The sequence below is a fragment of the Peromyscus eremicus genome, chromosome 3, assembly GCF_949786415.1.
Source record: "Peromyscus eremicus chromosome 3, PerEre_H2_v1, whole genome shotgun sequence".
NCBI classification, from domain to species: domain Eukaryota; kingdom Metazoa; phylum Chordata; class Mammalia; order Rodentia; family Cricetidae; genus Peromyscus; species Peromyscus eremicus.
In genome coordinates, this window is record NC_081418.1 from 154,451,638 (window position 1) to 154,468,674 (window position 17,037).

The following is a 17,037-nucleotide window of genomic DNA, read 5'->3' on the forward strand; positions in this document are numbered from 1 at the left end:
TTGTTTTTGTTTTTGTTTTGAGATAGGACCCCATGTAGCCCAGGCTCGCCTCATACTCCTTATGTAGTTGAATCTGACTTTGAACCCTTGAACCTTTTGTCTCCACCTTGTGAATTCTGGGTGTGTACCACCACACCCGGTCCCTGTGGGCTGGGGGTGGAAATCAGGACTTCTTAGGTGCTAGACAAGCACTCTACCAACTGAGCCGCAGCCCCAATTGCGCCCGGGCAAGGCACCCTTTTCTTTTTCTTTTTTCTTTTTTTTTCTTTTTTTTTTTTTTTTTGGTTTTTCGAGACAGGGTTTCTCTGTGTAGCTTTGCGCCTTTCCTGGGCTTTGCTGAAGTGCAAGGCCCTGCAATTCCCAGGGCGCCACACTGGTGTTGCTACCAGCTGCTCATTTCTGTACTGAACGTCTTGAGCCTCCACAGGGGAAACCCTTATCTCCCAAGGCTTCCAGGATTAGGGAACTCAGCCAAGGAAAGGAGCCTAGGACACTGCCAGATGGTAGCGCGTCCCCCTTCTATAAGCCAGAGTTTTCTTCAAGAAATTGTGTGTGTGTGTGTGTGTGTGTGTGTGTGTGTGTGTGTGTACATTCAAAACACATGTATTTGTATATTTCAGCATTGGCCTTAGTTGTACGAAAAGTTCCTAAAATGCGGTTCTAACCAAGGCTTTTCAGAGATAAGCATGGGGGGGGGGGGGGGGGGGAAACGATCCCATCCCAGAAAACTGTTTGTTGTCTTTGCTACTTGTCTCAAGCTCCAAACAAGGAATAACTTCACCAGAAAAAGCGTGTGATCACCAGCCTGGCACAATTAGTGCTTTTCATATTTCCCATTAAAGCCCACCCGCACCCCCAGCAGTCACTTAAAGCCTTTTCACTCAGCACATGACCTAGGATTTCAAGTCCCATCTCAAACTGCAAAACTTGACCCGTTTGGAAAGCATCTAGATTTCCGAGTGTCAAAGCCACCTGCTGCTTGGAATGCCTTAGTTCCTCGAAAGACGCGGCTGCCTGTCGCCCAGGCATTAGGTCTGGTTTTAGTTTTTGTTTGTTTGGGCCCCGACTCTCACTCCCCAGGCTGGCCTCGAACTCCTAATCCTCCTGCCGCAGCCTCCAGGGTGCTGTGCCAACAGGAGTAAACTGAGAGGGCCGTTTCAACGTGTCCACTTAAAACTACAAACATGGCTGCTCCCTACAGGGACGAATGTCGGAGAGGGGGCTACTTATCTCTTCCCGGTTCCCAGCCCCAGTGAGGCGCTGACAGGATGGCCCAGGTCCCGAACCCGCGGCCGGCCGGCCGGAGGCGCGCCTGCTGCCCGGGGAGGGCTGCACAGACGCGGGCGGCCTGCGGCCTTGCAGAGGAGCTCACCGTCGGTGGAGTTCGCCTGGGCCTCGGCGGTGCCCACCGCCAGCACCCCCAGGACGAGCAGCCGCAGCCGCCACATCGCTGTCCGCCGGAGGCGCGGGCGGGCCGGGGCCCCGCGCAGGGTCGGGGTGCTGCCCCCGGGCGCCCGCGCGCACCGCTCGCCCGCCGCCCAGCCCCGCCAGGCGCGCTCTTCCGGCGGGACGGCCGCGCGCGTGCCCGCCCTGCCCTGCGGGCGCGCGCCTCCCGCCGGGGCCCCGGGCGGGCGGTGCTCTCCCTTTGCGTTGCGTCTTTCCTTTTTTTTTTTTTGAGACGGGGTTTCTCTGTGTAGCCCCGGCTGCCCTGGAGCTCCCTCTGTAGACATGGCCGTTCTCGAACTCAGTGATCCATCCCCCTGCCTCTGCTCGCCTCCCAAGTACTGGGATTAAAGGCCTGTGCCACCACGCCAGGCCTATTGTGTCTAACAGTGCAAATTTCTTTTTCTCTTTTTGAGACCAGGTCTCATGGAGCCCAGGATGGCCTCCAACCACTATGCTGTGGAGGCTGGCCTTGAACTTCTGACGTCTTGCCGCTTCCTCCCAAGGGAGATAAACTTGTACCATCACTAATGAATTTTACTTTATTGAGATAGGGTCTTGCTATGTAGCCCACATTGGCCTGGAACTGATGGCAGTCCTCCTGCCTCAGCCTCCCCAGTGTGCAATTATAAAAAGGAGTACAAACAGGTTGTTCAGTATCTTAAAAAGCAGCTATGAAAAGGACATTGGAAAAAAACTTAAAAAAACAAGCAAAACTTGGACTTGAGTTAATAATATAACGAGTATCACTTTTTTTTTTTTTTAAGACGTGTGTTTCAATGTAAGATGCCAATGTCAAGGCCGGGCAGTGGTGGCCCACGTCTTTAGTTCCAGTACTCAGGAGGCAGAGGCAGGCGGATATCTGTGAGTTCAAGCCAGAACAGCCAGGGCTACACAGAGAAACCCTGTCTTGAAAAAACAAAACAAAACAAAACAAAACAAAACAAAACCAATGACAGCAATAATAGAAACTGATGTGAAGTGTGAGAATTCTTGTGATTTTTTTTCCTGTAAGCCTAAACCTTTTCTAAAATAAATCAATTAACTTTTTAAAGGAGGAAGGCAGAATGGCTGGTGCCTGTAATTCCATGCTTGCTAAGAGCTGGCAAACACAGGCTGGGCTACAGAGTGAGACTCTGTCTCAAAATCATCATCATGATGGTGATAAAATCAATACGCAAATTAATGTAATGGGCAGTAATGCACTCACTCCTATGCAACACCATCTACAGCAGCAGTTCTTGACCTTCCTAACGCTGTGAGCCTTCAATACAGGTCCTCAAGTGTGATGACCCCAACCATAAAATTATTTTCATTGCTACTTCCTAACTGTAATTTTGCTACTGTTATGAATCGTAAATGTCTGAACATCTGACCTGAAGTGTTCTTGTGCTTATGGGTGTGCTGTGAGCGCTAGCGTGAAGGTATCCATCACTTTCAGGGAATGGTAATAGAGTACACGCATCCCAAGTCATCACACTGCAGTCAGTAAGCATGTCTTCAAGTATCAGTTACACACATGTGATCCTTTCTTTGATAAAGTTATTGTTTGTTTGTTTTGTTTTGTGAGACAGGGTTTTGGGTCTTTCACTGGTAGCCCCAGGATAGCCTAGAATTCACTGTGTAGTTCGTGTTGGCTTCAACCTCCAGTTAATCCTGCTGCAAAATAACTTTTTGTTGAGCCTGACCTCTGTTCATGTTTAATGGCCCTTGGGGGGGGCGGGGGGAGAAGGATCAGAGCTTGGGTAGTTGTTAGTTTTTCGTTTTTTGTTTCTTTGTTTGCTTGTCTGGTTTTGGGTTTTGGTTTTTCGCAAAGTAGGAAAATTGCTTCCTCCTGCAGCAACTGCCTGAGCTACTACAGCTGCCCTCAGAGCTGCTTCTGAAGGGTTTGCTGAGTTAGTCCTGAGCACCACAGCAAAAAATGAAAGTTTTGTCTCCTCCAAGCTAAACGTCCTTGAAAACTCCCAACCTCACTCTGACCTCCTCAAGTCTCATGCCCGATGTGCTGTTGAAGAGACTGACCGCAGTCCGCGTCCAGAAGAGGGTCATGGAGTTCCATTAGGGATGTGTCTGGGGCAGCTGCCTTGCTTTTCTGTTTGAGTTTTAAGTTTCTGTGAGGGTGTTTTGTCTGAATGGGTGCTTGTGCACCATGTGCATGCAGTGCCTGAGGAGGCCAGAAGAGGGCACTGGATCCCCTGGAACTGGAGTTAGAGATGGTTGTGAGCTGCCATGTGGGTGCTGGAATTGAACCCAGGTTCTCTGAAAGAGCAGCCAGTGCTCTTAACCGCTGAGCCAACTCTCTAGCCCCTAAAAAAATTTTTTTTTTTTTTTTTATGGTGGGAGTGCAGCACTTTAACTAAATAGAAAAACTAGCCTCAAAAACTGGCTGAGTGGAATGGCTCAGATGACTTCATGTGTGATTGAATGGCCTGATGACTTCAGTGTGATTCCTGAGATCCACGTGGTAGAAAGAGAAATCAGGTTGTCCTCTGACTTCTACTGTGGTATGTGTGCAACCCCTACACACACAAAATGAATAAATAAATAAAATGTAAAAATAAAACTTTAAATCAGTGTCAAGAAATGTTCAGTGTTGTTTGTAAGAAAAGACAAGTGCTTGACATTAGACCAGATAGCCTGTGATAGCCTGTGATAGTCTGTGATAGCCTGTGATAGCCTGTGATAGTCTGTGATAGCCTGTGATAGTCTGTGATAGTCTGTGATAGCCTGTGATAGTCTGTGATAGCCTGTGATAGCCTGTGATAGTCTGTGATAGCCTGTGATAGTCTGTGATAGCCTGTGATAGCCTAATAGTCTGTGATAGCCTGTGATAGTCTGTGATAGTCTGTGATAGCCTGTGATAGACTGTGATAGTCTGTGATAGTCTGTGATAGCCTGTGATAGTCTGTGATAGCCTGTGATAGCCATATACCCTATGTGGCCCTTAGCAGTGTTTCAGGAAGTAACTGACTTATTTGAAGTGTTTAGGAAAAGACAATTGATTTATGAAGCAATGTATACATGGGGTTTTCTTTCCCTTAAAATATGCACTTATGGTTACGTTCATAGAAAGATAGGTTTCACATATATTATATGTGTATCATATGTAAGTGTTTAAAATACTAACAAGTAGTTGAGTTAATGATTTTCTCTGCATATTTCTATATTAAAATGCTATGTTTAGGATCTGTGTCTGTTGAACAAGAAAATACGATTTTTAAGAGAAATGTTTAATTTTTAAAGTTTGCTTATAAGAAAGCATTGTCAACCTAACCAAACCCAGAGATTCTCCAAAGACTGCTATTTCTTGGGAAGAATAGAGTTGCCACGGGAACAGACACTGCAGTGGGGTGCACAGACCATAGTAAACTAAGGGCATGAAAAGGCTGAGGAAGGGGAAGGGGAAGTTATTAAAGACAAAACTAGGAGAGTTACATCAGCCGTTTTGAAACAGGAGCCCTTCGCCATAACGATGAATAGAAAGAGTGGTGACCGTTTGAAGCGGCATTCTGCGGTGGGGCAGTTTCTGGGCCTGTGTCCTTGCATAAGGGTGCTTTTGAAAACTGCAGGTGTGCAAGTGCACATGTGCGTGGAAGCCAGAGGCAAGTCTTGGATGCTGTTCCTCGGGAGTCCATGCTGGTTTTTAATTTTTTAAGATGGAGTCTCCAACGGACCTGAGGCTCCCGCACTTGGCTAGGCTCTCTGCACAGCCTCAGAGATTGCCACAGCTTCAGAAAGTTCATGGCTTCAGTTTAAACGTATGTAAACATTAACTGGCCAGTGGTGGTACACCCCTTAATCCCAGCACTCAGGTGACAGAGGCAGGTGGAGCTCAAGGTCTACAGAGCCCCTGAGTTCCAGCACAGCCAGGGCTACACAGAGAAACCCTGTCTCAAAAACAAACAAACAAAAATGTATAGAAACATTTGAGTCTTGTCTAGAAGGAAGGCTCTTATGATAGCTTGGATTTTAGGAGTCTCCCAACAGTCCACATGCCTCAGATGTTTCCACACAATGTTACTACTGGAAGGTGACAAAAGCTTTAAGAGGTATATTCTAGGAAGGGTCACCTTAGGTACCTGGGTTGGCCCTTAAGGGGATAACAGAGTTGTAGCATGAATCTTAAAAGTTCTTATTAATAAAATCAAACCTGAGGCCAAGTATTGGGGTGAACACTGGAAGATCAGAGAGAAAGAACAAGCCACAGCTAACCTCGCCTGGCCAACTTCTCAGCTGGTCTTGTTTCCTCAGACTGGAAGCTTCTGTGTCCTCATCCCAGTGGCTCTCAGCTGAACTGCTGCTCGAAAGCCTGAAGCTTAACCAGCTAAAAGCTTAACCAGCCAAATGCTTAACCAGCCAAATGCCTCTAGTTCCTGGTCCTCACGCCTTATATATCTTTCTGCCTTCTACCATCACTCCCTGGGATTAAAGGCGTGAGTTACCATGCTTGGCTGTATCCTTGAACACATGGATTTCTGCCTAGCTCTGCCCCCAAGTGCTGGGATTAAAGGCGTGTGCTACCACTGCCTATCCTCTATGTTTAATATTGTGGCTGTTCTGTCTCTGACCCCAGATAAGTTTATTAGGGTGCACAATATTTCAGGGAACACAATACCACCACACAGAGTCTGGGTCCCTTCTCCTCTCTCTCCTTTTGTGTCCTGACCATAAAGTGAGTTCCACCATTACAATCTGCTGCCACTTGACCCTAACTATTAGGCCAATCAGTAACAGGCAGAACCTCTAAAACCATGAGTAAAATATCTTTTGTTGACTAGTTGATTATCTCAGATCTTATTACAGTATCAAAAAGCTAACACAGATCCACAGCCTTTTCAGGACTCTTCAAATAGTGCACAGATAAGCTAGGAAAGCCAGTGGTTGGGGTGTGTGTGTGTGTGCTGAAGTAGATGGGCCTAGAAGAAGACTCACAGGTATCACTAAACTTTGGCCAAGAATCTTTGGCCATTGCAACATGGGTTGTCTTGAGGTGGCCCCTATACTGCCAACACTCAAGTTCTCTTGGGCTGAAAACTCAGAATTCTTTATTAAGCCCACTTAATAAAGTGATAAAATGATTAAGCCCACTTAATACAGTGATAAACTACAGCCTATTAGTCAATCGCAATCTGTTTTAACTTTTCCTTCAGAAATGTTTAATCAAGCTGACAAGATGGCTCAGCATGTGAAATGTTTGTTGTACATGCCTAACAATCTGAGTCCAATCCGTAGGACTCACCTGAAATAGAGAACAATGTTCTTTGACCTTTACATGCATGTTGTAGCATATACACACACACATATCACACACACATAATGCATACACACAATAAATAATTTCAAAATGTTTTTATTTTTCTGCCCGCTTTTATTTTTTGCTTTTGTATAGTTATATGTATAGGTGTTTTGTCTACATGCATGTCTGGCCTCAAACCCAGAGATCTGCCTACCTCTGCCTTGTGAGTTCTGGGATTAAAGGTGTGTGTTTCCATGCCCAACTTTTTGTTTGTTTTTGGTTTTTTGAGACAGAGTTTCTCTGTGTAGCCCTGGCTGCCTTGAACTTGCTCTGTAGACCAGGCTGGCCTCAAACTCACAGAGATCTGCCTGCTTCTGCCTCCCAAGTGCTGGGATTAAAGGCGTGTGCCACCATCATCTGGCTAACTTTTTGTTTTATTAGACATGGTCTCACTAGGTAGCTCTGGCTGGCTTGGAACTTGATATGTAGACCAGGCTGGTCCAAACTCAGAGATCCATACTGGGACTAAAGGTAAGCCCTACCACACCTGACCATTAATTTCATTTATACGAGGAAGTTCAATACCAATGGCCACAATGATAGTAACTCTTGGTGGAAATCAGGAGAATTGCAAAACCAAAGTGGAATTTCCCAGAGATGGGTGGGATAAATCCCAGAAGTTGAGATACTCAAAAATTATATCCTCAATATGACTTAAAAATGCTCTTCAAATTGTTTGAATTTAAAATTAAAATTTTAAATTTAAAAGTCATATGTGAATAGGATTTAAGAGGGGAGACCTTTGGAAGGTGACTGGGTCCTAAGGACTCTATAGTTTGGATTTTCAGGCTCATCCATGTATTAATGGGCTAATGTGATTAAAGAGTGTTCTCTTGGGCTCTCTGGTTCTGCCTTGTAACAGGCCCCCAGACCTTAGCACAACTGACTCCATGATGGAAATGACATTGTACCACTCAGGTCATAAAATTCAGCACGTAGACAGCACCACCTGCCAAAATGAAAACGAAGACCTAATCTATCAAAGTCCATAGTTTGGGGAAACTCTCTAAATGTATTGACCTTGCTTTTTGACTTCTGTAGTTCTGCTTCTGGCTAACTGTTCTTAACATAACATAACTGAAGTATGTCAGCCCAGGATATGGTTTTTGTGATTCAAAGCTCCCCCTGAGGAAGGCTTGGTGCTACAAATGGGATCCTGAATCCGCAGTGTAGTCACTGGTTAGCTAATATAGACTTCCTATTGGCTTAAATCCATGTCTGAGCAGTCTTCTCTGGTGGAAGAAGACACCTCACAACAGCCTCACCGTGTTACACCCTCCTCTGTTAGGATTCATCGAGATGTTAGCACCTCGGTAGCGGACTTCCCAGTCTCCAGAACACTGAAGTAAGTCAACTGTACTTTGTAATTACTTGTCTGTGCTATTCAGTGACAGCAACAGAAAATAGGCTAACATCCACCCACCGCCAACACCAGGAAGATAACCAGGAATAGTTAGTCTGGGGACTATGATAAAGAGTTTGTGGGAAATCCAGGAACCAGGCATCTGCAGATTCAGGACTCATTTCCCATCAGATCATCCCCAAACTAACAGAAATAACCTTCCTGCTATCATTCTGTAGACGGATTTTTCTTTGGGCCCCAGCACACAGAAACTTCCTACTAATTATGAAAGTTCAGCCTTAGCTTAGGCTTGTTTCTAACTAGTTCTTATAACTTAAATTAACCTATGTCTTTCTTCCCCCCCGAGACAGGGTTTTTCTGTATAGCTTTGGAGCCTGTCCTGAAACTCGCTTGTAGACCAGGCTGGCCTCGAACTCAGAAATCTGGCAGCCTCTGCCTCCTGAGGGCTGGGATTAAAGGCGTGCACCACCATGCTTGGCAACCCACATCTTTTAATCTACATTCTTTTATGTGGCTTGGTTACCTTTACTCTGTACTGCCCATCATGCTTCCTCCACGCCTGGCTGGCAACCCTGCCTTTTTTTCCCCAGAGATCTCTCTCTACCCAGAAGTCTAGCCTATCTCTCCTGCCTAGCTGTTGGCTAGTCAGCTATTTATTACACCAATCACAGCAATACATCTTCACACAGTGTACAGATATCTCACAACATCCCTCTTCACATGTAAAACTGTAAATAGATCTCAATTCTAAATCTAAATTCCTTAAAACTGAACCTGCGGCCTGGCGGTGGTGGTGCACGTCTTTAATCCCAACATTCTGAAGGCAGAGGCAGGTGGATCTCTGTGAGTTCGGGGCCAGCCTGGTCTACAGAGAGAGTTCCAGGAGAGCCAGAGCTGTTACACAGAGAAACCCTATCTTGGAGTAATAAAAAAAAAGAGTGAACCTGCCTAACTTGCTTATTTTCCGGGACCCTCTCTTATGTCCAGAGTCCTCCCCTCTCCTCCAATCCGTCTCCTCACAGTCACACAGAAGGCATTAGCTACCTGTGCCGACTACATACCTCTTACCTCCAAATGCCCTTCCTTTTCACCTTTCCTGTCATTCGTTCCTCAGCACGGGCGCAGTTAAACGCTTAGTTTCCCGCGCTTTCCATTTCTGGCGTGTCCGCTTCTCCAAAAGGCACCCCTCCCTACTCAGAATGAAAGCACGAATCTAGTCTCCAGCTGGCTAAGCGCCTCCTGCCCCAAACGAACAAGACACCCTTTTTTAGCCATTTTGGTTTCCTGGCGAATGTTAATCCGTTGGATTTAAATGTTGGGACCCCAAGCATTTGTGACCAGCTTGCCGTGTGTGTGTTTTGTGGTCCGCCTGGAAAGTAAAAGTGAGGGAAAACAAGGATTCCAGATAATGCAGAAAACAAAACCCGCGCACAAACAAAGCGCATTCCAGGATGGCCTCAAAGGCGGCTCACGGATGACGGGAGGACGCGAGCATCGCCCGGGCGCACGGGGACCCGCCTCCCTGGCCCTGCCCGTCCCGGGACAACAGCCCCGCCCCTTCCGGCAGCGTGCGTCCCCGGCCACGCCCCTCATGAACGGAGCCCTGTGATTGGTCCAGATCCGCTATAAACCGCCCAATCGCGGCCGAGCTGGAGCTTTGGTGTCTCTGCGTACGCTGGCGACATGGCGGATCGGCTCACGCAGCTGCAGGACGCGGTGAACTCGGTGAGGGCTCCCCTTCCTCAGTCGGCCTTTCCCTCCTGACGGGAGACGCGCGGAGGGGCGCGCCGCCGTGGGGAGCGCGCGGTGAGGACGCCGGAGGGCCGGGCCTCCGGGAGCCCGCGGGCGGGGTCTGAGGAGGGGACCCGCGGCCCGTCCGTCCTGAGGAGGGGACCCGCGGCCCGTCCGTCCTGGGGAGGGGACCGGCGGCCCGTCCGTCCTGGGGAGGGGACCCGCGGCCCGTCCGTCCTGAGGAGGGGACCGGCGGCCCGTCCGTCCTGGGGAGGGGACCCGACGGCCTGTCCTGAGGGGACTCAAGGTGCTTGGCCTGGTAGCAGGGGACGAGTGAGCTCAGGTCCCAGGGGTCGGGGTCGGCCTGAGCTCCAGTGTGAGTGAGATCCCACCTCAGAAAACAACACAAACGACCACCACAAAGTGTTCAGTGTTTGTGTTTGCGGTTGGTGCAAGAGTACCTGGAATGTGAGCTTGCCTTGGCTTCTGTAGGCCACTCTGACCAGTCCTTAAAGAGTACCGTGTACTAGAGGAGTCTCTTTAGATCTGGTTCTCGATGGCTTTCCATTTGTTTAAATCCGCTTTAGGATCTGCCCTGAATGGCAGAGATGAAGCTCTTGCAGCGCAGTACCACGGACAGACTGTACACAAGGGCAATTTTTGTTTTGAGACAGGGTCTCACTGTCTAACACTGGCTGACCTGGAAATCACTGTGGAGACCAGGCTGCCCAACAACTTGGGAATCAAAATCTACAACAGAAGCTCCTGAAAACTGCTAGCTATACTAACTTTGTCCCTTCTGGCTGTTATTCTTGCTTATTATACATGAATGGTAACTACACACAAGCTAAACAATACTTCTGAGCCGAGCAAGAATGGTGAGTTCCAGGACAGCCGGAGCTGTGTAGAGAGAGACCCTGACTCCAAAAAACAAAAATAAAAAATACTTCTGCTTATTTCCATTAAGAGTGCAACAGTTTTCCATGGGTAGTTAAAAATCTCAGTGTCATTCTGGTTGTAGCTTGATGTTCTAGGAAAAGTGCCTCCAGCGTGTCTACCTACTAAAAAGAGTACCTGGCCAGTGTTTTTCTTACAGGAGGTCATAACTTGGCTATTTGGCAATACATCACTTTGAGAACGTTGAGATTGTGAATCTACTTGTGGGAAAACTGCCTACTCTGTGTAAATAATTTTTAAGTTGAGGAGCTATGCCTTAAATGTTGATGTATTCACTAAGCTAAATTCTGCTTTGCAAAGATTTCTGTGGGCTGCCAGCCAGCCTCTCCCAAGAAAATACTCCTTTGAGGTTTTACAAATCTTAATAATGTAGTGTAGGAGCTTATCTCAGGAAAAAAAAATCACATATTTGTGTAGGTCCTGTAGTTAGGATAGTAAAAATACCATATGGTCTTGACTCATCTTAGGAATACTGATAATTTAGCTAACATGGATGCCTACTGTGTCTATAGGCAATGTGTTTATAAAAGGCTACTCCTCAAGAGCTTAGAAAGATGCCATAAACTCAAGAGACTTTTAGATGATGAAACCCCACACAAGGCTAGGAAGTTAGAGTAAATTGTTTTCAGCTCTTAAGTGCTAAAGTAGATTGGAACATAGAGCAATATTAACATTTGTTCTACCATCTGGAAACTCCTGAGTACAGAAGCTATGTCATGTTCATCTCTATAATATTTATATACAGTACTTGTCATGGGGTTGGTTTTTCAATAAATATTTTTTTGAACCGATGAACAATGGGTCTTGAAAGCATTTGCAGGAGAGAACATGTAGCTACTGTACTGAATAAGTTTCATTTATATTTTTCTTTTTTTTTTTTTTTTTTAAAGATTTATTTATTTATTGTGTATACAGCATATGTGACTGCAGGCCAGAAGAGGGCACCAGATCTCATTACAGGTGGTTGTGAGGCACCATGTGGTTGCTGGGAATTGAACTCAGGACCTCTGGAAGAGCAGTCGGTGCTCTTAACCTCTGAGCCATCTCTCCAGCCCTCATTTATATTTTTCTATGTCTTATGACAGTGCTACAAAATGGAATGCTGCAACTTAAAAATAAAAATTAAAAAAAAAAGAACAGCCACCCAGGTTAGCTTTTCAATGATAACCCAAATTTTTGTCATTGAAATAATGACAGCAAAACAATAGAAATGCTGTTTTCCTGATTGGAAATAGTAATTGAAGTTTCAGGGATCAGGACTAGTGAGAAGTTGGGTGGGGAGTATACATGTGTTTAGTTTGCAAATGGCACGAACTTGTCTTTTCAAATTTCCTGAATACATTGTTTTCTGGTTTTGCTTCTTTTTGAGACAGAGTCATCTTATGTAACTCTGGCTGGACTAGAACTCTCCACATAGACCAGACTGGCCTCAAACTCACAGAGATCCGCCTGCCTCTGCCTCCCAAGTGCTAGGATGAAAGGTGTGCACAACCATGCCCCAACAACAAATATTTTGGGCAACTATAATTTGAGTCTTGAAGAATTACATTTCTGGCAACTTACAGAAATTTTTTTCATGTAGTCCACACTGGCCTGGAACTTCCTATATAGTTGAGGATGACCTTGAACTTCTGTTCTCCTTGCCTTCTGAGTACCATAATTACATGTATGTGCTATTACATGTTTTTGTTCAGTGCTGGGGATCCAATTCAAGGCTTCATGTATTCTAGGCAAGCAATCTACCAACTGAGCTATATCCTTAACACTCCCACTGTTTCTTTAAACTTGGCAACTGCTCTGTTTACAGAAAAGAAATCATGTGCTTTCTATATTACTTTTTTGTTGTTAACCTTGGGAACATAGTAGATATATTTGCTAGTCAGATTTAGTCAATCCCACAACTACTGCCTTTTAATAGTATTTATTTTTGCTTGAAATAAGTACTGACATATATATCTCAATACTTACAAAAGAAAAGAAAGATTACTCTAGTTTGTTTTGGTTTGTTTGTTTTTGTTTTTGGAGACAGGGTTTCCCTGTGTGTAGTTCTGGCTATCCTATAATTTGATCTGTAGACCAGGCTGGCCTCAAATTCACAGAGATCTGCCTGCCTCTGCCTTCTGAGTGCTGGGATTAAAGGTGTGTACCACCACTGGTCAAGACAGGCTCTCATATAGCACAGGTTGTCCTCAAACACTTATGACTCTGAGGATATCCTTGAAATTCTCATCCTGCCACCAAGTTCTGGGATTACAAGTGTGTTCTGCCATGTGCAGTTCAAGCAGTGCTGTGGATCAAACACAAGGCTTCATATATGCTAAGCAAACACTCTACCAACTGAACTCTGTGTGTTTGTGTGTGTGTGGTTTAAGCATGTGTGGGTGTGTGCAGGTGCATTTACCTCTGCATGCTTATGTAGAGGCCAGCGTTGTCTATGGATAACTTCTTGTACCATTCTCTCTCTCTCTCTCTTTTTTTTTTTTTTTTTTTTTTTGAGTAAGGTCTCTCATTGAACCAAAAGCTCATGTTTTCAGATAGACCAGATGACCATTGTGACTGAAGGGTGCAGGGAATCCAAATTCTGGTCCTCATGTTTAACATTTACCTAACCCTGTTTTTTTGCTTGTTTGGTTTGGGTTTTAAATATTAGCATATGGAGCTGGAGAAATGGCTTAGCAGTTAAGAGTCTGCCTGCTCTTTCAGAGGACCTAGGTTTGACTCCCAGCACCCACATCGAAAACTCCAGTCCAGAGGATCTGATGGCCTCTGTGGGCACTGAATGCTTTTGGTCCATATACGTACATACGTATAGACAGACAAAACATCCATACACTAAATAAAGTTAGCATACACAATAATTTAGGGGCTGGCAAAGTGGTTCAATAAGTAGAGACACTTGCCACTAGGTCTAATACCCTAATATTGAACCTCAGGACCATACTGTAGAAGGAAAGAACAGACTCTTGCAACAATCATTTTTAGAATAAGAGTAGAATTTGTTGTCCACCAGTTCAACCACTTTGGTATCTTAGGATTTGTTTATTGAGTTATGACTTGAAGGAGTCTTTTTTTTTTTTTCTTTCAATGTGTGTGTTTTTGCTACACCTGTGTCTGTGTACCACATGGGTGCCTGGTGCCCATAGAGACCAGAAGAGGATGTCAGATCCTTCAGAATTAGAGTTACAGTTGTGAGCTGTAGATTCTGCAAATTGAACCCAGGTTCTCTGCAAAAGCAGCCAGTGCTCTTAACCATTTAGTGTCTGTTTCTCTATTGCTATTTGTGCATCTGCTGGGATGGATATCTGGTTTTATTTGTGAGCAGCCTTCTCTTGAGAGTTCAATCTCCAGAACCACTTAGAAGAAAACAATCACTATGGCTGAGTCTTCAGCTTTCTCATGTATCAATTCTTTAAGATAGATTGATACAAATTTAATTTCACCTAGACTGATACCAAACTTAAGTTTCTTTGTATGATTAAACCATTTAATCCAGGCTAGATATAAATAGATTGCTGGTAAGAGTGCATGTTTAGCTGTACAAACTCTGTCATTGTTAGTAATAACTAGCTCATTTTATATAAAAATATTCCTTTGTGTGAGGAGTTTGCTTAGAGATCATTATTATGAAGAAATTATTGCCATGTCTCATAAAATCCTTAAAACTGACAACTCTTTGTAACCTTGATTTTTTTTTTTCTTTTTTTTCAAGCTTGCAGATCAGTTTTGTAATGCCATTGGAGTGTTACAGCAGTGTGGTCCTCCTGCCTCTTTCAGTAACATTCAAACAGCAATTAATAAAGACCAACCAGCCAATCCTACAGAAGGTGAGGTCTCCTTAGTTTGACTGACATTTCTTTTACAATTTATAGCTTCTTTGTAAAAATGTGACTGTGGTTGGACCCTGTTACTGTAAGTTTTGCCATAAATAGTTCTTCTTTTTTACATTTATTTATTTAGTGTATATGTGGGTGTGCCTGTCATAGCATGCATGCAAGAGGTTAAAGGATCTGGAGCTATTCTTTCCTTCTACCATGTGGGTTCTGGGGATGAAACTGAGGTCCTTAGACTTGATAGCAAGTGTTCTCTTAGTGCAAAACTATCTCAGAGATGGCCAAGGAATGAATTCATCAACTCAGTTCATTATGCTTCATAATTCTGTTCACGTCCAATAAAAAAAAAAAAAGATTGTTACTCCCTTAGAGGAAAGCTTGTATGAGTTGAGCTGATTTTTGCTTGTATTACCTTAGTAAGAAAAGTGTCTCATTTATGGATTCCTTTGTTCAAGGTACCAAAATGTCCTAGGAAATAAAATGACATATTATGCTAATTCCCAATTTGAATTAATATTTAGAGTATAAATAGTATTGATATACTAAAATTATGCTTTACCATTAGAATTGCTGTATTGCAAAGTCAGCTGAGCTTTTCTAGTTTTATTAATTTTATAATTTCTGCTTATAAAAATGTAAGACTTTGATAATTTAACTTAATGTTTTTCTTCAGAATATGCCCAGCTTTTTGCAGCACTGATTGCACGAACAGCAAAAGATATTGATGTTTTGATAGATTCCTTACCCAGTGAAGAGTCTACAGCTGCTTTACAGGTGAAAACTCTTTTCTTGTGATAAAATGACTAGTGGTAGAGAACTTTGAATTCAAGTAGCTTATGACATTCAATTTAAGGTTAAATTTTAAATGGGAGGTATTTTGGATTTTGGTTGTTTGTTGTTTGTTTTGTTTTGTTTTTTGTTTTTTGTGGTCAAATCCAATGTCTTGCAAAGCAGACAAATACTTTATTAATTGTGAACTAGCAAGCCTCTGGAAAATTATGCTGAGTAATTGTCCAATTTTGACTTAAAAGATCTGATCATGTGTGTTCAAGGCAGTATCAATATCAACATTGAGCAATTTTATCTTATCAAGGCAGAAGTCTCCTTGATGCCCTTCTGTAGCTAGAGTTTTCCTGCCTGGCCCACAGTCAGGACAAATCTCTCTCACCCGCCAGTCCCATAGCCGCTCAGACCCAACTAAGTAAACACAGAGACTTATATTGCTTACAAACTGTATGGCCGTGGCAGGCTTCTTGCTAACTGTTCTTACAGCTTAAATTAATCCATTTCTATAAATCTATCCCTTGCCACATGGCTCGTGGCTTACCGGCATCTTCACATGATGCTGTTTGTCATTATGGCGGCTGGCAGCATCTCTCTGACTCAGCCTTCCACTTCCCAGCTTTATTCTCCTCCTTGTCCTGCCTACACTTCCTGCCTAGCCAATGGCCAATCAGTGTTTTATTTATTGACCAATCAGCAACACATTTGCCATACAGAACATCCCACAGCACCCTTCACTTTGTTTGACCAGAAGAGTGAGTGGAGAATGGCATTCTGAATGTGGACAAAACAATGTCTATAAGCATTGTACACACAGGACACATATATACACCTATATATTCTGACAGAAAATTAGTCTTCTAATAACTCAGAGAAAAAATTAAGTTGATATTTAGAATACCTGTTACTAAAAGATAAAACACAATGGTTGGAAAATCATTCTGTTTTTAAAATAAATACTTGTACTTTAGTTTCTAGCCATTTTATCTCTGAGTATATTTAAAATTCATGTCTTAAAGGCTGCTAGCTTATATAAGCTAGAAGAAGAAAACCATGAAGCTGCTACATGTCTGGAGGATGTTGTTTATCGGGGAGATATGCTTCTGGAGAAGATCCAAAGTGCACTTGCTGACATTGCACAGTCACAGCTGAAGACCAGAAGTGTTACCCATAGCCAGTCTCTTCCAGACTCGTAGCATCAACAGAACATGTGACTGAGAAAAGAACTGTTTGGATGACACTAAGAATGCTGCATCAGATTCAATGTAAGCTCTACCAACAGCTACAGAATATCATATGCTTTGACTGTGTTACCTTTTTTAACTAGTTTTCACTCTTAATAAAATAAAAAGCTTTAAAATTGCAGTTGAGTCATCTTTAAACATCATTATGTCATTTTTTTTATCTGACTAGAATTTTCAAGGTAGATACTGTACTAATGTTCATGATATAATTAAACAAATATACAATAAAGCTCTTTGAGGTTTTGTATATGTTGTTTTCATTTTGTTTTGTTTGGGTTTTGGTTTTTGTGTGTGTGTGTGTGTGTGTGCAGTTTGGAATGGAATCCAGACCTTGTACATCTTGTGTATTACTTTGCTACTGAGCCATCCCCACCCCTCTTCTTACTTTTG

The 17,037-nt window shown here is 43.8% G+C and overlaps 2 protein-coding genes across 5 annotated transcripts in view; one reads left to right on the forward strand and one right to left on the reverse strand.

The window, feature by feature from the left end:
- Positions 1-1,491, reverse strand: part of Tm7sf3 (transmembrane 7 superfamily member 3) — a 43,035-nt gene extending 41,544 nt beyond the window's left edge. For all 3 annotated transcript variants that reach the window (XM_059256366.1, XM_059256365.1, XM_059256364.1), the window contains exon 1: positions 1,373-1,491. In XM_059256366.1, coding sequence (XP_059112349.1) covers positions 1,373-1,448 — 76 coding nt within the window. In that variant the 5' untranslated portion in view covers positions 1,449-1,491. The remainder of the gene's footprint in view (positions 1-1,372) is intronic.
- Positions 1,492-9,704: 8,213 nt separating this feature from the next.
- Med21 (mediator complex subunit 21) lies at positions 9,705-16,768 on the forward strand. Of its 2 annotated transcripts, none has more exons than XM_059256997.1 (4): positions 9,705-9,827; positions 14,500-14,614; positions 15,294-15,394; positions 16,423-16,768. In XM_059256997.1, exons 1-4 carry the CDS (start codon positions 9,786-9,788, stop codon positions 16,597-16,599), a joined length of 435 nt encoding a protein of 144 aa, XP_059112980.1. In that variant the 5' UTR covers positions 9,705-9,785; the 3' UTR covers positions 16,600-16,768. The 2 variants fall into 2 exon arrangements, with proteins under 2 accessions (XP_059112980.1, XP_059112981.1); XM_059256998.1 differs by lacking the exon at positions 9,705-9,827 and adding an exon at positions 10,247-10,711.
- Positions 16,769-17,037: the final 269 nt, after the last annotated feature.

Bases quoted from the DNA above. Each gene is read 5' to 3' on its own strand.
- Med21 (XM_059256997.1), top strand. From the start codon at position 9,786: ATGGCGGATCGGCTCACGCAGCTGCAGGACGCGGTGAACTCG. The intron at 9,828-14,499 runs GTGAGGGCTCCC...TTTTTTTTCAAG, and splicing joins TGCAGGACGCGGTGAACTCG to CTTGCAGATCAGTTTTGTAA. The intron at 14,615-15,293 runs GTGAGGTCTCCT...GTTTTTCTTCAG, and splicing joins ACCAGCCAATCCTACAGAAG to AATATGCCCAGCTTTTTGCA.